Genomic DNA, 21,449 nt, shown 5'->3' with positions numbered 1-21,449 from the left:
TTTTATTTTGTATTTCTTTAGGGACTTAGATTCCTTCAGTTGAAAAATCCCTGGAGCCACTTACGTTGGAAGGGAAGATACAGTGAAAATGACACAAGAAATTGGACCCCAGATTTACAAAAATATTTGAACTTTGATCCGAGAACAGCTCAGAAAATAGACAATGGTAATAAGCATAAAAAGTAGCTATATAATTAAATAATGTAGATCTTTGTGGTTTATCCCTGAAGAAAGGTAGAAAGAAACATAGAAAAAAATAGCAGTCCTGTTTTTTTTCTGAAAGTTATGAATGATTAGCTCACTATGTACTTGGTGATTCATTAGTAAGGAATTGTGTATCTGCAGAATCTAATAGTTAAAATTATTCATGTAATTTTATATAAATTTTAAGGGAGCTAATTTTTCAGACTGTATTGACATACTGGTTTTGTTTTCTAAGTGTAGCTATTCTCTCTCTCTTTTTTTTTTTAGTGCTGCAAGATATGCAGCTGCCTATATCAGGGACTTGCATTATGATGGTGTTACCTTTTTTGAGAGTTCACTTCCATCAGGAATCTGTCAGTTTGCAGGTGGTGTTGGTTGGAGTTGTAATTAAGCAAGCTATAGAGAATTAAAATAAATCCATGAGAATTGTAAAGACGAAGCAGATTGGGGGTGCCAAAACAATCCCATGGATATTGGATGAAGTACCTTAGAAATACATTTAAACATACTCAAGTTTATTGAATGTTTTACTGAGCTACTAAACTAGGTCTCTGAACTAGAGGAGCCTATTTGACTATGTATTTTTTTTTCTCAGAAACTTAGGAAATAGGCAGTTCAGAATCAATAAGTGATGTATTTTTTTTTTTGGCTACAACAAAGATTTTCTCATGTTCCTGATTAGAGCTTGAGAATGAAAAATGTCCCGACAGCTTCAGGTTGAGAATTTGGAGATGTGCAGTTATTCTTTGCTTTTCTTGTTTCAACTTGTTTGTTTTGGGGATTAAGTTTAAATTTAGGAATGTGGGCAATGCAGCATTATGACTATTTTTACAGAAATGTGGGTTTATATAACCTCTATTATTTGCCTAGAAAGAGACTTCTGAAAAAAAGAGTAAAAGCAAGGTGTCTGGTAAGCAAACAGTAACAGCAGTCCCGTTTTAGGGATCTTCTGGATTGCCTGGGAGGACCTGTGCCAGTACTATGATGTTGTCTATTTGAGTTGGAACCCAAGTCTTTTTAAAGAGTCTACGTGTATTCACAGGTTGGTCCAAGATAAATTTTTTGTCAATATAGCATTAAAATTTTTTGAGGTGTTTGCTTCCGTCCATTCTTCCCAGTTACAGCTGAAGAGCTTGGACTCTGACCATGGTCCCAAGCCTGCCTTTATATTTCTGAACTCAGAACTCAGGCTTGGAGCATTTCTGTAATGTTGTTACAACTCCTGTGACCTTTATGATGATGCTGTGGACATAAGGTTGTGTAAGCAGCTTCTGACCTCAGTCCTTTATCTCTGTATGGGAACAGAAATCAGATTTTTGTGCACTCCGTGTTTGTTTAATCAGTCACTAGGCTGTGCTTGAGTAACCTAGCTTTTATTTGAAATTGTTTTTCCCGGACAGTTGCAAGTCATTTGTGCAGTGCCTGTTGTCTTTACAAGGTGTGTTCACTCACATCAGAACGGTCAAACTCCATTTTTCACCAGTGTTAGTTGTCTTGTGTTAACTTCCTTGGCCGTTGATTTTTCTGAACACAATACCTGTCTCCCACCTAGTACCCAGCACATTCAGCCTTTCCGTTACCCATTTTGAGGAGAAATGCCTCAGTTTCTGGTAGTGAGGGTTCCTCTCTCTTCCCACTCCAGTATGCTGTACCACACCCCCATATTCTCCTCAGGGCTACTCTCATCCATTCTCTGAGGCAGAATGATAGTAATAATTTGAAGCTCAGCTGATAATGCAGCCAGCCATTCACACATGCTGCCCAGTTAAAAAGGGTGGGAGCGTCAATGGGACTTAAGAATGGCTTCATCCATTTTTGTTCCTAGTTTGCCATGTTTTGCATCGTCGCCAATACTTCTTGTTTTTCCCCACCGTATTTTTCTTGTCTGGACAGTTCATGAGGCAGGTTTTGTAACAGGGTACCTAAAGGATTTAAGACTTCAAGCAGGCACCTTTCCAAACATGAAAGAGATTAATTTTAATTTTAAAGTTTACCTGAATAAAAAACGATGGGGAAAAAATTGGTGATAGTGACAATATTTGGCTAGCTCATAATCCATGAATTGTTCACCTTTTCCTGTGCTTTGTGTGGTTGCAGTCACCATACCAAACAAGCTGTTTGCATTTAGCATTGCTGATAACCATGCTTGTATAGTAGCAAAGTCATTTATAAAAACAAATATAAGATAAAGCTTCTGACATGGCAATTACGAATACAGTAGTTGTAGATACCAGTAGAAAATCAGCCTTTGGTAATTTTGTTACTGATAATAGATAGCTCTGTATGCATGTAGGATTTTCAGTTGGTTTTTAAAATGCAAATCAATATCCTACTGATCTAACGAAGTGTCTGCATTGCTTCTAGTACTTGGGATGCAAAACAAGGTCCAGTGAAGGATGCTTACAGCCTGGCTAATAATCCTCAGTACAAACTGGAGGTCCACTGTCCACAAGGTGGTGCTGCAGTCTGGGTGCTGCTTAGCAGACACATCACAGATAAGGTGCCAAGTTCTTTCTAGATTGAATTCTATGATGTCTTCTGTAAATTTTTCTATACTGTTGTCTCTAGCGTGAGCATGTAACTGCTTATATTTTCACGTTCAGGTATGTGTGCATGTGTGTGTGTATATATAAATTTTAAATTCAGTGGATATAAATACCTGCATACAAGATTATTGAAACAGACACAGAGTAAAAAATTGAGAGAGTACACCATAAGGGTACTGAAGTAATTCTAAATCCTGAGGGCCTGAACTTTTTTCAGTGAGACTGGTCGTAGTTTATTTGAGACATTTTAAAAGGAATTGGTCAGGTATTTCATTAAATACAGCTATGAGACCATACCATGTGATGATTGAAGGGTTTGAGAGAATGTTATACTTGATTTAATGTTAGTTACATTCCACAGAAATATATATCTCTACTTAATTTGTGTTTTTATAGGATGACTTTGCACACAATCGGGAATTCATTACAATGGTTGTATACAAGACTGATGGCAAAAAAGTTTACTATCCAGGTTAGTATACTGTGATTGTCAAAAAGATGATGTTTAGAAGTAAATGAATTCTTGTAAAGGATTTTGTATGAAAGAGAGGCACAGTTTGTTTTAAAACTGGATGTCTAGTTCTAAGAGGTCAGTCTTTTGAAATAGTTGTTCGAGCATTTGACCATCTTTGATAGACTACACTGAAGGAATAAAACAAACTGCAAGCATTGGAAGCGCTGAGCCCTATTTAGAACTTTACCATAGTGCTGCTAACACTTGATTTTGCCACAGCATTTTCTTTATTGACCTGTTTATTTTGCAGTGGCAGTAGTTAATGTTTAAAGAGACAGTGCTTCTGTTTATCAGATAGCATGGTTATTTCCCACATTGGTGAAATGATTTTGGTTTACAGCTTCTCCTAAATGAAAATGATCAATGTTAACTGTTCTGTGAGCATGGCTTTGCAAAGTATCTAAAGTAAGTTCATGAGATACTCTAAAATATTTTGAAGTGTTCAGCTGCATCGGGTATGTAATGTTTAAGAAAATATTTAGATGTTTAATTTTATCCAAGCATTACATTACTCTTGGTCATTATAGGTCAGATTCTGCTTACCCTAAGAAGAAGGGGATTGATTTTTGGAGCTTTGTTGTAGCTGCAGAAAAGCCATGCATGTTTTATTTCAAGACAAATAGCAGATCTGAGACACAGGAAGTAAAGGTAATGGCTAGGTAGACTGCAACCTTAAGGTAGAACTGATAACGTCATGGTTTTATTTGTTCTCTATGTCACCATAGAGGTCTTGGCATTTAAACAACAAACAAACAACAACAACAACAAAAGACCTCCTTGAATTAATTCAGTGAAAATGCATCCTATCATAAGCGGGATTTGGTTTGTTTCTTTTACAGTTAGGGAACCCCTTCAGAACTAGGGCTGTGTTCAGATAGCTGTTCACACAACAGGTAATAGCAGGAGTTAATCAGAGAGCAGCTTCTAAAACTCTTCTGAACAAAGAGAGTGGAATTTGTGCTTGTTTATTATTATTTTCTGTGCATTTTTTTTATTTATCCTACTGGAATGACTGATAAGGGTTATAGTGTTCTCTGGTCTTGTTTCAGTTAACTATGCCAACCAGTTTGCCTAAAATCCAAATGCTCTTTGAGCAGAAAGCATCCACTGAGACCTTACCAAATAATCACCACTTGTTGCAAGAGCTGATCTTGTTAAAGAATTTGCTCCACCTTACTGCCCGAGACATGCTTGTGATTTTGCTGGTTCTTGTAGCAATGCTTTTGCATGTGTGTTATACTGAAAACATTCTCAAGTGGGCAAAAAACATATTTGTACAGTGAAGGAACTGTTCGGTTGTGCTTGAAACAGTCTTCCAGCAAGACTATTAACAAGAGCTGGATAATTCATCTGCTTTCTCTTGCTACCCAAACTCTTTTATAAACTTTTAATCTCACGAGCTCAAACTCATTTAAAACCCTTTTCCATGGAAATAGATTTGTCAAGCTGCAGTATTATTTTTACCATCTGTTGAAATGAGATCAGAACAAAGCAGGTTAATCCTTTGGCACAGAGGCAGGGCTTTCCCATTCCTAAGCTTCTCATTGTTTTATATTAATCCTTTCCCCTCTCCCATGTTGCTTTGTAGAACAAAGGACCTGATCCTGGGTCTGTTGAAGTAATTGGCTAGGTTTGTTCTTGCTTCGCTAAAATTAAAAGAACTCTGGAAATAACCAATTAGAGACTGAGTAACGAACTGTATTGTGTAATTGTAAAAGAAAATGTTTGGGATGTTTATAACAAATGCTGCATTTGCATTGCTACTGGGATACAACTACATGTATGTGTGCAGTGATACCAAGGGGGAGGGAAAAAGATGGAGATAGTGGGTTTTTTGTTGCTTTTTTGTTGTCTCCTGAAGGCATTAAGATTGTTGCAGAATCTCGTTTACCAACTAGAACTGTCCTATCAATAGAGAAGGGAGCATCTCTAGAAGATGCTTCATAGATTTATTTGTATAAAATACTCAAACGTTCTTCATTCTTTTCTTTAAACTTCAACATAATCCCAGTAGGTCTCCTCTGGATAGAGAGATGGTAGGAGATGGGCAAGCATTTCTTGTAAGTCATGGGATCTAAGCTGAACTTTTAAGTGCAGAATTTGTCCTGACATGTGATGTACCTCTCCTGAAAATGATAGTTGCTCTTAATATTATTTGTCCTTTTTTATGAGCAAATCTTGAGGCTTTCTTTTGAGAGCACTGAAGTCTGCTTATATTCTGACCTTAGTACCAACAATCTGACTTTCTGGGTAAAATTCACTGATTATAAAATGGCTAAGAAGTTTACCAAGCTGGGGAATTTTTTTGATGTGCAAAAAGTCCTTTTCCTTTTCAGCTGATCCTCCTCCATATATTGATGGTATTCGGATCAACAGCCCTCATTATCTGACCAAGATAAAGTTGACCTCTCCGGGGACCCATACGTTTACCTTAGTGGTGTCCCAGTACGAGAAACAAAACACTATCCATTACACCATCAGGGTACGTACTGTTGGCTTCAAATGTAATGTAATGTAAGCAGTTATAGCATAAAATGTACTTTATTTGTTAATTTGATGAACAAGAATGCTTTTGGGTTGATATTGTTACTTTGAGGGAGGCTATGAATGATGGAGCAGAACCACTGAATAATGTGCTCGATAATGTTCTCCCCCGGAGTTAAGACAATATATTGTGTCTGTACAATATAGTTGGGGGGATAGGGACAGGACTCACCTGCTTTGGCAGTCAGCCACTACTTGAGATCTTTTCTGAGTAGAGATGGGCTCCAGTGACCTGCATCCTTCTTACCCAAGTATTAAAGCTGCATCTCCTTGGTGGTGATTTTTCAAAGCACTTAAAGTGAACAACTATCTAAGATCTGTGTGTGTAGGCAATTTTCCTTTTTTTTCTTTTCTAATATGTTATGATTTCATGTGAAAAGTGCCAGATGAATGCATAACCAACTTCTGCTTTTACAACACAGGTGTATTCCTTGTGCAAGTTTACCTTTTCCAAGATTCCTACACCTTACACCATTTCCAAACGGGTAAAGAAATATTTTCTTTTATGGGTCACTGTATATAATTCTGTTTTGGCTTTTCCATATGTGAGATATGTAAGGTTTCTAAATACATTTTTACACTAATGCCCAGAAATGCCAGCTTAGGCTATTGTCTCGCAAACAAAACTTCTTAGCGAGGTCAACTGAAGCTTAATCTAAGTAATCTGAGCATACCTAGTGTAACACCAATCCTGCACTTTTGTTATATATAACATGCCAAAGCTGCTCTTTAGGTATTGTTCGTACCAACATAAAAGCCTTGGGTGGTTGACTCACTCTGTTCACACCACACTGTAAGAATAGTTGCTTAACTTTTATTGGCATAAAAATCTTATTTGGTACGTAAACTCCATCTTCGTAGTAGTGTTACAGCTGTACCAGTGCAGATAGTACTATAAAACCTTTGTAGAATAAACAGACCTTTGGAGTAACAGCCTGTACCCTAATATGCAATTATTGTGCGGAGACCAGATTGTGCCAGTGCTACTGTAGAGTAAAAACTCAGCCAAGAATGTCACTCGTTTTCCTTTGTTAGAAGTGCATGGTTTTCTTGAAAAATTCTTGGCATGACAGGGCAAAATCAGCAATGGCAAAGTAAAAGCACCAATGCCAAGACTGTGACAAATGGACTTAGCATGGCAATATCATGATACTTTACTGGTCTTCAGTTTTGCTAAGGCATCTCGAAAGTCTGTAATCACTGGGATAAGCACTTGCACTGCAAAATAGGAATAAGGTGATGTATGGACGGTACGTTTCATATAGAAATGGTCCCTAAGATTAGAGCAGCGGGGGCAAGAGCAAAAAACTTGACTAAAACTAGCAAGAAGCCCAGGCGGTTTGGGGGCCGGCTGCTGGTAGTATTTCAGATGTTAACATGAGCTGCAGTTATGCGTTCAGCTGAGGTATAAATATAGACAGGAGATCACAGGATGATGTTTATTTTCAGAGCTATACCTGGTATTAGCAATTTCATCCTCAAGAAAGAATAAATTACCAGCTGTTAACTTTCATCTCTCTACTTGATCTGTACATACCCTGGGAAATCCTAATATAGACAGAAGTTTTCTGTGCAAAGAAGCAATGTCTTCAGGAAAAGAGAAACGGGGCTACGCTGAGCCACAGTGGAACAGTCCATTTTCTAGGATGCTTGTGCCTGAAGTTGAGGATTATGTTGCTTCACGTAGCCAAGGCACCATACCATCTTGCAGCTAGGCTCTTAAGTTTGGACAGTGTTTTGTAACAGCCCCTTGAATCTAGCTTGTTTGGGAGAATAGTGGGTGGCTCGAGAGATTCCTGGGAACAATGTGAACACTCAGTGCAGAAAATTGTCACTTCTAGCTCTTAAAAACTGAGCTGGGAGAATGGTTTAAGAAGGCAAAAACACACTGAAGGTGACACAGCTGTTTGAGGCAGGTCATCTGTTTGATGTTGTAACATGTTTAAAGAGAGAATTAAGTATGTGGAAACCTGTTAATTACTTGAAGCTGTGTCTAGCCTTCAACCAAAAGGCATGTTCTATCTGTAGGATTACATATAAAAAGCAAGTTGCCTTTCTTTAATGCTTACTTGTTATTTGTTTAGTAGTTACCGCAGTTAAAAACAAGCAGATAACTAATTCACAGTTTGCCAGCAAAAGAAAGCTCTGTTAGATATCTCATACTAAAATTGAGAGGTCAACCTCTGGCACTGGCCTAGCTGTAGTGGGGCTCCTGGAGCAAAGTCCAGCTGAGCTGGTTTTTGGACAGCGAGCAGAGAAACTAAATCACAAGAAAAAAATCTTGATCCCTGCTGGTTTGACGGAAAGGGGAGGGAAGTAACATCCAAGGAATGTATCTCAGCCATAAATTTGTGCGAATGCCTGGCATGTCTTGCAAGTCTAAACTTTCACTTTAATGACTAGCAGGGGGAACTCGCAAACAGATGGCCTGTTTCTCTACGTCTGAGCAGCATGCTTTTTCTTGTATTTCTTTGTCCCTTTGGAATCTGTCCTCACGGATACCTTTCTTGTCCCTGCAGTGCTGTTTCTCAGAGTGCATGGATGTGAATGGACTAGTAGTGGGAGGAGTGATTTCAAAAGCAAAGGCTATAACACAAGCAATGCTGTCACTCTTATGCTGTTTCTGCTTCTCATTTGGTACAACAGAGGAGATTTTGGGAGAGGAGGGAAACAACAACAACAAAAACATGACAAACCAAACACAACAAAAAACCTTGAAGCAGACACAGGATAGATGGGAATACAGGTTCTTCCTTAGATACAATTGCTCATAGTCAAAAACATTCATTGGGTCCTGTTACTAAATGTAAGCTGAAATAGCCTACCTTTACAAGGGATTGAAGGCTTTGAGTGAGGTAGGTGGAGGACTGCAGTGAAACTTTCTGAATGCTAACACATTCTGCATTTCACTTACACTTAAAAGAAATTCAGAGTCCTTCAATCAGTGACATCTGAACTGAGAGAATTTTCTAGTCTTATATTGCTTTTCTATACACACAAACCCTCAGGATATAAACATTTCTGTATTTCTCATTTCTTAGGTTAATGGACAATGGAAAGGTCACAGTGCTGGAGGATGTGGAAACTTCAGAGACAGCTACAAAAATAACCCCATTTATCAGTTCCAGATGGACAAGAGTGGGCCATTACTAATTGAACTACGTGGACCAAGGTTTGTAGAATAAGCATGTACCAACACAGTGGGAGTATCATGTGCTGTGGACAAGTGTGGTCAGTATTTTCCAAGGAGAGGGTGGGAAGTGCCCTGAAAACCCAGAAGACGAGATCCAGGAGGCAGCTCAGATAAATAATACTATTTGTTTCTAGCTTTGCCAGCAGTAGCAATTTAAACTTCCATTTTTTGCTACGAAGGAAATCCTTGATGTACAGGGAAAGCAGGAGTCTTCTTTCGTTTTAGTTCTGGGGTCTGAGCAGAGCTAGGTCTTGCAGAGTAGGGAAGAGGGTACAAAGGACTTGTTTCCTCATATAATTATGTTATGATCATACTTCCTTTTCTTTTATAGCAGAGCTAATATGCAGGATACTAAACACTAACTTAAGGGGTTCTTAAATAATGGCCTGGGCAGTAGCTTGAGCTCTGAAAGTGCATTTACTCTGCGACCTGCAGATCAGGAGGAAAAAATGGATGTCAGTGCCCTGTGGAGTATCTTTCACATTAAAAGCTTCTCCCTGGTGTTGCAAGTGATATTTATAAGTTTATGGGCACTCAGCTGTTGCTCTGGTAGAATAAACCTGTATCAACTACTGCATCCCGTTCCTGGAAGGGCTTAAGAGGACTGAGAGCTGGAGGGGAGATTTGAGAACGCAGAACATAAAATAGGTTTAACTTAAAACATAGCTCAAAGCTTTTGACGCTCACAGCCCCATTTGCACACAAAGTAGTGTCAGTATGTTTTGTTTTTTTTTAAATAATGTTTTCTCATAACTGGTATTCTGACTGCTGAGGTTATGCAGGTCAAATTCCTACAGCAAAATTCATTCTCTACCTCAAAATGCCAGCATACGGAGCTTCTAACTAGCAATGTATCTCTTAACGTGCAGTCAAGTGTTGTGATGGTTCTTTCGTCTTTTTTTTTTTTTTTTTTTTTTTGCAAAGCTGTACACTATGAAATAGCAGCACATCTTTTTCCTCCCCTTTTGAGGAAACTCCTCTTGTGAAATGAAGATGAGTACAGATGTGTTTCTATGAAGGTGTGGCTCTCCTGCTCCACTAATGAAGCATTTCTTTTTTTCTGTATGCATTTTCTGCATTTTTAGCTTGTTCTTGGGCACTTTGAATGACAGGGCCAGCTGTGCCTGTTGCATGTATTAAGATGTAGTAGACAAATTGTCCCAAGTTGTAATGCAACATGAGAAGTTCTGCTGAGATGACCAACATTCCCATTCCTCTGACAGTGATCAGATCACAGCCCAGGATCTGTGCCACTCAGCACAGAAATATGTCACCACAAGCTTAACCACTTGAAGGCTGTTTTGGTGCAGAGACAAAACTAGCAGTAATTTTCCATGGAGTACAGCTCTGAAATGGATGTGCGTGTCTTCCTCCAATCTGTGCAGTCATGTTGTGGTAATTTTCATTAGCATTTCTGTCACAAATGTTACAAAACTTTTAGATGTGTTCCAGCTGTACTATAGAGTTGTTTTTAACAAAAATTGCTCTCCTTATGGTAGTCCTGGTGACCCAAATGACTAAAATGTCACTTTACTTGCAGGCAATACAGTGTTGGCTTTGAACTTATCACAGTCTCAACAGTAGGAGATCCTGGTTCCTATGGCTTTCAGAAGAAGAGCAGCGGTGACTACAGGTAATAATAGTTCATTCAATGAAGTCTTAGCAGTCTGAAACATTTCAGATCTTATAACGGGTCACTTCTTTTATCATAGGTGTGGATTTTGCTACTTGGAAGTGGAAAACATACTTGCTGGAGTTTACAACATTATCCCCACCACATTCTTGCCTCAACAAGAGGGTCCTTTTTTCTTAGATTTCAACAGTACTACTCCTCTTAAAGTATCACAGCTTCAGTAAGGAGACAGACTTGTGCACTACTCTTTAAAGAAGTCATTTTGTCCTGTCCTACAGCCTGTGAAGAGGTGAATAACTCTTACTACACAAAGAACGCAATTTTATTTTATGCATAAGTCATAGCCAAAAGCATGGAGTCACCCATTTGCTGATTAATTGTGGTAGACAGCTGTGGTTTTTGCTGCTATGGTATGAGAGTGAGCACTGTTCAATAGGCCTGTGAGCAGGCTAAAATGCTTACGTTCAAATGAACTGGCAGGACATAATTTACTGGAATTTTTCTACATTTCAAATCAAAATATAGTGGGTCTATGTAAGAGAAAAATTAACACTGAAATTCACTTCTCCTGAAATATAGGGCCTATGGGTTTAGGATTTCATTCTTAAAACTAAACATCATCTAAGAAAATGTTATTGTGCATTCTGCTTATTCAGCCTCAGGACCAAATATGTATTGATTGCTATTTGTACTGAATGTCTTGAATGTTTTCAGCACTGAAGTAGCTCTCACATTTCAATGTGAACTTACTACTGCTGAGCATGTTGTCCAGGCTGCCTCTAACATGTTCAGCTTATCTAGAGTGTGTACATAGAAGTAAAAGATAAGGAAGAGTCCAGCTTCAGCTATTTCTAGAAGAGGAGCAATGGATTCACCCATATGACATGTGCTTTAAGAGCTGTTATTTTGTATTAGGATTACTTTAATACATATTCTAACACAAGGTACTGTATGGTTTTCTTCCTACTAGCTGCAAAACCTAGCCTGATCACAATCAGCACTAAAATCAAAGTTAACCAACAGTCATGTACAGAGAGTAGAGCATGCCATTCACTTATTAGACATTAAATGTTTTCAGCTGAAGGTGCACTGTAAGATTCTCTGTATCTACTGAAGTAGTCTCACTGGTGCTAGGGGGTAGTTCACTCCCTCCCATCAGCATCCTAACAAAAATAACAAGGATAAAGCACTTCTTTCCAAGTACTTGGCCTGCATAGGAAGGGTCATTTTTAAATTGAAACTGATGAATAAAAGGTAGGACTTAACCCATGCCATCAATAGAAATAAGGTTCAAGTTCCTAAGAAAAGAGTGGAAGTGGAATTATTCCAGGGGAGGAAAAAAAAAGAGCAGATATAGTAGACTTTACTATCTCTAGCCTGTAAGATATATATAAAAATATAAATATCTGAAAAGGATTTAAAGGTTAACTTTTTTTAAACAAATGACAGGAAAAACTCTATGTGACAAGAGGAGAGGGTACTTGTAAAACAGCCATAGGAAGTTCTTTGCCATTCAGGTTTACCTGGCAATTTTTTGACCAAAAAGATGTTACTTAAATAGTACCTGTGCTCTAAAAAATAAGATTTGTTCATTAGGAAAGCAAGCACGTAGTACAGGAGAACAAGAAATATCTGTGGCCTCAAGTCACTTTCCTGGGAGTCTGCTATTTACCTTCTCCATAAAGTAAGTCCCTTTTTGTTTCATCTCCTTCATTGGACAGCTTTTTAACAACTGCCTAGCTTTCAAAGGACACTGAAAACATGTCTTTAGACTGCACTTTTCTCAAAGACTGTCTGGGCTTTGTGACAAGTTTGTCACAGTGTGACTTACCTTCTTTTGCAGGGAAGATTCTGATGATTATTGCAATGAATCAACACAGGGAATTGTATGGGCACAAGATGAGCAAAAAGCAAGTCCTTTTTGGTTATCCTTGGCTTTTGGGAGCAGGCAGTTGTGCCAAGGACTACTTCCTCTCTACAAAATTAAAATTTCACTTAGCACAGATTTATAGAGGAAAATATAAATCTTAGCACAGGCTAAACCAGAATATATTGCATCTATTTTTAACACCTATGAAGTTAGAGGTAGTTAGGAAGTCTAAACAGTATATTCTTGACTGTATAAAAGGCAGATGCCAGAACTAAGTTTTTGCATGTCCTCTGCTGTTTGAGATCAAGCTCATATCGTGTCTGCAGTAAAACCTGATTTTCTTTTGTAGTCTGTTTCTGCTCTGTAGGAAGTTGTCCCCTCCCCTTTTTTGTTTCTCTCTCCAAGCACAAGCTAGTGCCAAAGCTTATGTTGGATGAAATACACATGCAAGGCTCAGCTTCCATATTGTACTGAAGCAAAAGCAAGGAATACTAGACAAAGCTGTCTCTATCCAGACACAGTAACAGTTTGTACATACACAGTACAGTCATGGGATTGTGTTTAGGCCCATAAATTCACAGGATTTAAGTTCAGTATCACTGTCCTTTTTAAGACAAGTCCTGTTCGAATACTGTACCTGCAGAGTTGGTAGAATCCCATCACCGTACATTTCCTTTCACAGGTAGGACAAAACATTCATGTGGAGCATCTCAAAAGAAATACACAAGCAATTCTTGTAAAGTTTGGTCTCTGCCAGTGCTGGTTGTGGCAAATCACTTCTACAATATTATTTTTTGCCATTTTTTATTAGGAAATTAGTCACGATTACTTCTGATATTTTCTGTCAAATGCATACTTTATCACTTTTTTTCTGCAAATCTAGAAAAATAATCAGAGATTAAACTGCTCCTTAAGTTTTAGTGCAGCCTCAGCTCAAGATGTAAGTTAAGCTCTTCTTTCCCCTACATCAGTTGTCATTTTTGATCTGTAATGACAATACTAGATTGAGTCAAGCTGGGAAATGCTGCACAGAAAATACTTCTAGAAAAGAGCAAGGCCTGCATGGGGAAAAATTGAAATAGCTGCACAACAGCTTAGATTGTAATGAGGGTACATTGGTCATGTTACTTTACTCCCACTCATGCAACTCTTGACCATTAAGTGTTCTCTGCCTGTAAACATTCATTTAAAGCCTTTAAAGATTAAACTACAAAGCCTTAGAAAGTTGATTGACCAACAAGCAGACTGTATTGCTAAGTTGTCACATACTGTACAGTTGTAAACTGTCTAAGCTGCAGCTAAATGACAACGAAAGCCAGTTGTTGTAAGGGGCTTTAAGAGGATTTATCGTTTCTTTGATTTACTTAGGCTACTATAAAGAAATTATTTTTTAATATGTAATATAATAATATCATAATATCATTGGTGCTGAGGGATAACTGGACTTACTCTTTTAAAAAGTTTGGATGTTCTCCTTGCGTATGTGCTGAAACATCTTTTCTGAGTTTTTTTGTTTTTTTAAATCCTACCTTAGAGCTCCGTACACAACACCATATGCTGCTGTTTATAGCTCAGGGTGAGATGCCCCCCCATGCACACACATCTGTTTGTTTTGTTAGGAAGGAATGGGGTTAGTCCTTCATTAATCTAATCCATCAATTTTCAAAGACTTACCAAGAGTTAGAAACTTGATATCATTCATCCATGTACTATGTCATCTGTCCCAAGTCTGAGGTTCAGTCCTAGTTTCCTGATGCAAGTTTCATGAAACTATTTGTACAGTAATTTTTATGCACTTGACCATGTGAACCATAAGGTGTTTGAACAAGCAGCTGCTTAGAATTAAGTTTGTGTACATACAACAGGGGTTTTTATCACTTAGTGAAAAAAATGACATTGAAGTTGTGTGATAATACCAAAGAGTAGTAAAAGGCCTAGATTAAATTTTGCTTTATACATTCTCACTGATCACGTATACTTTGATACACCAGAGGCTTATTTTTATACCCATAAAGGTGGCTACCATCATATTACACTTCAGAATACATCAAGAATTCCTGCAAACAGTAACCAGAGAAAGCTTGTTCGTTTGCCTGTACTCCACAGTGATGTATGTTCATTTAAGTTTGTCATATTTATAATTATGCCTTTTATGGAGTTTAAAATAAAATGAGTTTTCCATTAATTTATTAGACACGCTGTCGTGCCTGCTTGCTTGCACAATTCGAGTGTAATTTACCTGCTGAGCACTGGGGTTGCTGAAGAAGGCGGCTGGAGCAAGATCTTTGAACAAATACTGGAGAAACACAGTGTAACAGGAAGGGTTTGTTGGGTCCCCACACCCTGCCACGTTTCTGATCAGTGGCTTTCATCTGCTGGGAACTGAACCCCACCATGACATACACAAGGCAGCACATGCAACATTCTCATATCCTGCTGAACATAAGGTTATTCATTACACAAGCGCAGGGTCTTTGGGTTTCCAGTCAGAACTGGCACTAGGAGGAAATTTGATAGCAAGAGGCTTAGAAAAAAACCTCAAGTGTATTAGAGGTTGACTGGCAGGTGTACAAAAATAGATACTCAGCCTCAAGTTCCTCCATTGGTTTCTCTATCTGTATTCAATGCAGACAGTAGCTTAGTTATGAAATTTTAAGTGAGACATTTAATAGTGTGACACTGTGCTACTGCTTTTCATCTCATATTTAACGCTGGCAGTCCCAGCTTTTCCCCAAGCAATGCTCACAGCAGAAGCTGGAACCAGTCTTCTTTTTCCTAACCACGTATTGGGCTGGGAAATGCTGCCAATGGTGTTTGGACCACGTAAATGCTCATATTCACTGCCACTGTGAGTTTAACAGCTACAATGTGTTGAATCTAATTTTTATGGAAACGGGGTTCTTTACCTGTGGTTCTGCACATCCTTTAAAGACTAAGCTTGCTGTGGGAAAGGATTCGGCTGAGATACACTTAGCTTGCACAAACTCGAAATGAAATGTGGAAAACAAAAATGTTTACTGTAGTGTGAAGAATTTTACATTAACTTGGAGAATAGATACACAAGCTGTGGCAAGGACAAAATACAACAGGACTGCAAAAACATAGAATAGAAAATACTTTGGGCAATACTAAAATTCCCATCAAATTAACAATAGAAACGGACATTTTAGATAAAATGGTGCTTTCAGAAATGCTTAGCCACCAAAACTGAAGAGTCCTAGGATTTTTTACTACCACTTATTAGCATAATTACCAGACACTACTACTGCCTAACAGCTGCTGGCAAAACATGCCCGTGCCCTTTCTAGTTTTATTGAACACTTTCTCTAGGGCATACTAAAACCTCAAGTCCTTTTAACAGTTATAAAACCCCACACAGTACAACCTACGGAGCAATTTAAGAACACATCGTCAATCTACACTGGCAACTCTTTTTTTTCTTCATGCATATTTGAAGGATGAACCCCTTGTCGGAACTGTCCCGAAAACATCCATCACTCCCATTTCCGAGCAATAACACTTAAAGTGCTGAAAAATAATACTTCACTTCGCAGGGGAGGGGGAGGGCGAGGGGCCAATCAACTCTTTTGGTCACTGGATCACCCTCAGAGTCCCCGCCAGACTCAGGAAGGTGGCTAGAAAGGGCCCATCGCTGCTCTTACGCCGGTTTTTACAGGGCACGACCGATCTTTATCCTTTCTGTGAGCACCAAAGGAAGAGTGAAGGCTTTTAGACCCACACATGCAGCTTTCCTGTACACAAAATATCTCTACAGCTTCAGCGTAATACAGACAAATACAGATGTTTAAAGAATATGCCACTGATACTCAAGAGATCCGCTGTATCTAAAGAGCATTTCATTCTACAAAACTGAAGCCAAACTGCTCTCTGCAAATGTCTGGCTTGAATTTCAGACCCCCTACTGGCATGAATTTACACGGGAACATTGCTAGTTATTGCTTCAGCCAGGCTGCTACAAAACAATTTTACAAAGTCAGTGAAATAGGGGCGCAGCTTACCATTTGATAACTTGTCTGGCCTACAAAGGATTTACTGAATAAAAACTTCAGCCCTCCACATCCATTAGACTTCTTAGTGCAGTTTCAAATTCTCAGAGTAAACGCTTAAGATTTGGCATATATTATTGGCACAATGTTCTTCAAACACTTAGAAGTTCATGTATAAATATTTATACTCCCATTAAACCAGGACAGGGCACAAGGAGGACTCAGCCAATCTGGGCAGCTTTTCTGCCCGCGCATATTCCCTCTTTGATTTTCATGCACTGAAGGGAGAGCTGCTTCATTCGGTTATCCAAAGCCAGCCCCTCAGCGGAGCTGCTCCTGTTGCTGCTCCTATTCTTGTTCACTCTGTCGCTTGTCTTGTTCTCAGCCCCTTCTGCCCTATCCCCTGCAAAGAAAGGATTAAACTCGATGTTAAATCCCGATTTCATTCTGAGCAATTTAAAGGCTCAAGCGGGTCCCTCCACAGCTTCCTTTGCCAAAGCACGGAAAAATATAGGAGCAGGAGCAAGACGCCTTAAAACTGAAGTTGGCCTTCCAAGCCGTGCTCATCTTGTGCACTGCATCAGTTACAGCATGAACAGGTTTAGGCTGGAGTACACAAGAGCAGCCGTAATCCTCTAGTCTGAATATGTCAGCAAGGGCTTGCAAAGCCTGCAAGTGGTTCCTTTTGGCACCTTATTTGATATTTTTTCCCCCCCCTCTGAAAAGCAGGGATTTCAGCAAGCAGAACAGGAATTAAAAACTAAACTCGGATTTTCCTTAAAATAAGTGTACCATCGGAATCCCACTGCTCACTGATTCTCTGAGGAACCTTGAGCCCCTCTGCTGCACTGAGGCAAACCTGGGTAAGCTGCGCAGCCAGCAGGAGAATAGTGAGAGCATTTAGGTGTCACTTAACTGGGATGCAGGGCCTTCAGGAACTGCCTTCCCCAAGGAAGCAGCCAGAGGGTCAGAGCTCAGCGAGCTTGCGACATGCCTAGGGGAGCTGAGAGGGTTTTCCTGCTCCCTTTATAAAGCTGAAAAGCATGGGCCCAGGCCGTATCCAGCTGTGCGTACCTCTTTCGGCTTCGCATTCGGGGGACGATGCGCCGCTGCACTCGCTTCGGGGGCCGAGGACGGGGAAGATCATCCCGAACTCGGAGAGGGAGACGGGGCTGGGCAGATCCAGGCTCCCAGGTCGCGTGGCGGGAGGAAACTGAGTGGGCACCTCACAGGGGCTCGTGGGGCCGGAGCTGAAGCTGGACACCGACTGAGTTTCTGAGTCTTCTTCAGATACAAAGCTGCTGCCGTTGTCATCCTCAAACACTTCGGAAGCCACTGCAACAGTGAAGGAAACATTCCCATTAGCAAACCTACACCCTAATTAGAAGGCAGACTGCCTCCACCTTATCTTCCCGCTTTTGCAGTTAAAAATCCAACATAAGCTCTTAATATTTCTTTTTGGATGGAGCACTACACAACAACAAATTAAAACAACAACAACAAACCTCGCCTGCATCATTCTCCCTGACCATGTTTGCTCCTACCCGGACTCTACCTAAAGCAAAGCAACCCCAAACCGACTAGATTAAGCTGCTCGCAACAGGAGGAGGAATTGACTAATGAAACTTCTGTTTTGTACTAGATACAGGGTGCAGATTTTGCTAAAAACCAACGTTTTTCAGTCTCGGCTCACTGCAGGATGGGGACCTGTGAACCAAAGGCTTTCTGCACCCCAGGAGTCTCACCGGGGTCAGAAGGTTTCTTACATGCATCAGCCTCAAAACGTGTGCTGGAATCACACCGGCCTGAAGAAGTCCCAGAAATAGCAAGACATTTATGATGCCCTGAGGTTATTTTCAGTTACATCTCCTCACCACTCCTGCTGTCAGAGAGGCTCAGACCCAACTCGAGAGAAGAGCAGGAGCAAAGGAAATCTTCCCAAGCAGTCCCCCCGTTATCCCTGCACACCCCTCGGACACAAAGGGTGCAGATGGAGGCAGCTGCCACTGGGTTTACTTCGGAGATGTGCAGCCTCTTTCCACTGCACGTTCAGATTGCAGGGCTGCAATTACACATTGCAGAACTGACCAAAAAGGCTTCAAAAGCACAAAGCTGATGACCAACGTTCTCCACCTTCCTGAGCCCGCTTCCATGGCATTTCGTTCTCAGAGATGGTTTGTTGTGGTTTGGATTTTATTGTTTTGCTTTTAGATGTCAAATCCAAGACCACAACGTGGCCTCTCTTGTCACTTGCTGTGTTTTATCGACACGTAGGAAGCAATACAGATAACTGCAGGGGGGTGAAGGCAAAGAAGGTAGGGTAAAAGAGATGTTTCCCATTACAGGAGTCCTCTGCTTGGCCAGGAGCACTGACACCAGCTAGTCTACAGCAACCAAAAGTGTACCTATAGCTTATTTATTACCATCCGAGCTTACCGTGCCCCACAGGAGCATCTGCTAGGGCAGAAAAACCCTTGCTGATGCTGCTTTATTGAACTCCAGCAGACAGAAACCATATATAAAACATATAAAAGGGCCTCGGTGGAAACTTGCCACGTTGCAATGTGAGAGCTTAACCTTTCGTGGCTATTTTGGTTATTGTGCCTGGCAGGCTGCTAGCCCTGCCCTGCCATACCCCGGTTTTATGCTGGCACTGGACACAGCCTGGAGTCCTTCCACCTGTACCACGCTGCCCCTGAAAGGAAACCCTCGACTCTGTTACACCTAAGTCTCCGGGGAGGCCTTCTGCATGCTGAAGGCACGCCTGTGGGCATCCCAAGAGCCAATCCCCGTCTCACTCATGGGGACACAACCTAGGGACTTGAGGGAATTCAGAAGCCGTGCTGAAACCACATCGTTCCAGCTGGCCCAGACACCAAAGTTGTTTGCTGTGCCAGGAAGGTCCCAGCTCCAAAGTACATGGTGGGGGGGCTCTGGGGTTGTGAAATTTTGAACTCCTGCAGTCCTGACTTATGAAACACAGAACAAACTGGGATTGGTGGGACAGGGTAGCAAAAAAAAGACTTCTATCTATCTATCTATCTATCTATCTATCTATCCATCCATCCATCCATCCACTTCCACCCAGAGCCAGGACAAAAGGAAACCAAACACGTTCAGCTCATACACCTTCCCCTTGAAAACTGGCTGTTGAAGAATACAAACTCCTGCAGTAACTGGTACTGTAAGTTCACCAGTCCCACAACAGCCAACTAATTTCGACATTTCTTACAATGCCCACGGGATATTCCCAGGCACAGGAGCACTCTGTACTCACTCGAGACGCTGTCTGACTCCAGTTTACTTGCTGACAGGTCTTCCACAGAGGTATTGCTTCCTTCAGCACCCACACCACATCCTCGGGGCCCCATGGCAGTGGACCGTCTCCTCTCATGGATCTCATCTGAGATCATCTCCAGGTTTTTCAAGGCAGTCTTATACTCCCCCTTCGCCAGGGAGAGTTTTGCCTGCAGGTCATCCACTGTTTTCTTCAGTTGCTAACAAGGGAGACAGGTATTAGACGTGCTTTTGCCATGATCAACGTGGACACACAGCATGCAGCTCCACCTCACAGGCCTGGCACCCCCTGAAGCTGGATGGGCTCCACGTCCCAGGCCATGGGCTTGACATCCCACTTCTTCCAGAACCTGAAATTCACCCCTGAGTAACGTCTGAGTACTATGAGCAGCCCAGTGCATGAAACACGGGGCGGGGGAAATCCAGAGAGGAGAAGCAAAGACAGTCAAACAGTGTTTTTGTTCAGCTCTGAAGATGAACAGCAGGGCTCAAACAGAGTTGGAGCACTTTTACTGCACACAAGGAAATAAAATGTCTTTTATCTTTAAAATGTGCATAGAAAATTGTTGAAGATAAGAGGTTTGGAATGGAATTGGTCGTGTACAGACATGCAACACGGTTATTCCTGTAGCACTTGGTATGCACTTTCAATATTTACCACAGGCAGTAAATAGGCTCAGGTGGATCTGAACGACGCACGTACCTCTAGCTGGACGTAGTACTTCGCCTTGAGTTCAAAATAAGGTCTGTGGAAAGACAAAGAGCATTTGTTTACAACCACTGGGACAAAAGGCAGAGTACTAGAGTGGGAGTTCCTCTCCTCACAGCACTAACAGAGCTATGCTGTGTTTCAGTGTAATCCTGAGAGGATTCCTATCCTATGTAGGTGATAAAACATCTACAGGTGCTCTCAGCTTTTTTTTTTTCCTCCCCTAACACATCTACTTCTTGTGGGTCTTTAACCTAAAGCCAAAGAGCAAAATTCCAATTTTTGGAGCTGACAACGTAATTCCCTCAGGCCTAGATTCTGCAATGTTTAAACACAACGTCCAGCTTCAGGCATAGACATCCTGTCTGTAACCAACAGCAACCTCTTCTGAGCAAATAGCACTTCCCTGAGCAAACAGCACTTGCCTTGGCTGTAAATCCTACTGCAGCTGCATCGTGGACTGTGCACCACGGCTCAAGAACGTGAAACTCTGGCTTTCCAATCCTATATGCTTTTTTGGGTTGAATTCAATACACAGTCATACATGAAATAACCTGTTCTCATTCCTCTGTGGTTAGGTTATTTCATAGCTCCTATTTTTTAAAGCACAAGAAGAGTGAAAGGCACTTCGCCCAAGTCACCGGAGCAGAAAGGGACTTCCAAAAACTGGCTAACACAGACTTCATCATCCTACAGCTCAGTGGTGCTGAGCCATAGATCTGGTGGATGTTAATATGCAGCTGTGTGCACATTCAGAGCTCGCAAGCAAGGACCCAGAAACAAAATTACAAGCAAAACCAAACCAAAGCAATCCAGTAATCATCCACACATCGATTTGACAGGGCAAATCACCTAAATGACTTTCCTCCAGGCTGTCCTGGTCCTACTTTAGAACAGTAATGCTTTAAGCATCTTAATTCAAACCGAAGCGT

The 21,449-nt window shown here is 40.7% G+C and overlaps 2 protein-coding genes across 2 annotated transcripts in view; one reads left to right on the top strand and one right to left on the bottom strand.

The window, feature by feature from the left end:
• CAPN7 (calpain 7) overlaps positions 1–15,369 on the top strand; it is a gene marked incomplete at its 5' end in the record, with an annotated part of 31,816 nt that extends 16,447 nt beyond the window's left edge. Inside the window, 9 exons of the mRNA XM_084282270.1 lie at positions 22–166; positions 1,147–1,246; positions 2,569–2,704; positions 3,147–3,222; positions 5,601–5,746; positions 6,231–6,293; positions 8,850–8,980; positions 10,542–10,634; positions 10,714–15,369. Of these exons, the coding sequence (XP_084138396.1) occupies positions 22–166; positions 1,147–1,246; positions 2,569–2,704; positions 3,147–3,222; positions 5,601–5,746; positions 6,231–6,293; positions 8,850–8,980; positions 10,542–10,634; positions 10,714–10,858 (1,035 nt within the window). The 3' untranslated portion in view covers positions 10,859–15,369. The remainder of the gene's footprint in view (positions 1–21; positions 167–1,146; positions 1,247–2,568; positions 2,705–3,146; positions 3,223–5,600; positions 5,747–6,230; positions 6,294–8,849; positions 8,981–10,541; positions 10,635–10,713) is intronic.
• A 126-nt stretch (positions 15,370–15,495) lies between these two features.
• Positions 15,496–21,449, bottom strand: part of SH3BP5 (SH3 domain binding protein 5) — a 42,168-nt gene continuing 36,214 nt past the window's right edge. The window contains exons 6-9 of the mRNA XM_084282271.1: positions 20,512–20,554; positions 19,789–20,008; positions 17,586–17,846; positions 15,496–16,914 (exon numbers count right to left, since the gene is read on the bottom strand). Coding sequence (XP_084138397.1) covers positions 16,733–16,914; positions 17,586–17,846; positions 19,789–20,008; positions 20,512–20,554 — 706 coding nt within the window. The 3' untranslated portion in view covers positions 15,496–16,732. The remainder of the gene's footprint in view (positions 16,915–17,585; positions 17,847–19,788; positions 20,009–20,511; positions 20,555–21,449) is intronic.

Source organism: Netta rufina (genome assembly GCF_964035555.1).
Source record: "Netta rufina genome assembly, chromosome: 2".
In the NCBI taxonomy this organism is placed as follows: Eukaryota; Metazoa; Chordata; class Aves; order Anseriformes; family Anatidae; genus Netta; species Netta rufina.
The sequence above is the reverse complement of the archived record's forward strand: the minus strand, read 5'-3'. Positions and strand labels throughout refer to the sequence as shown.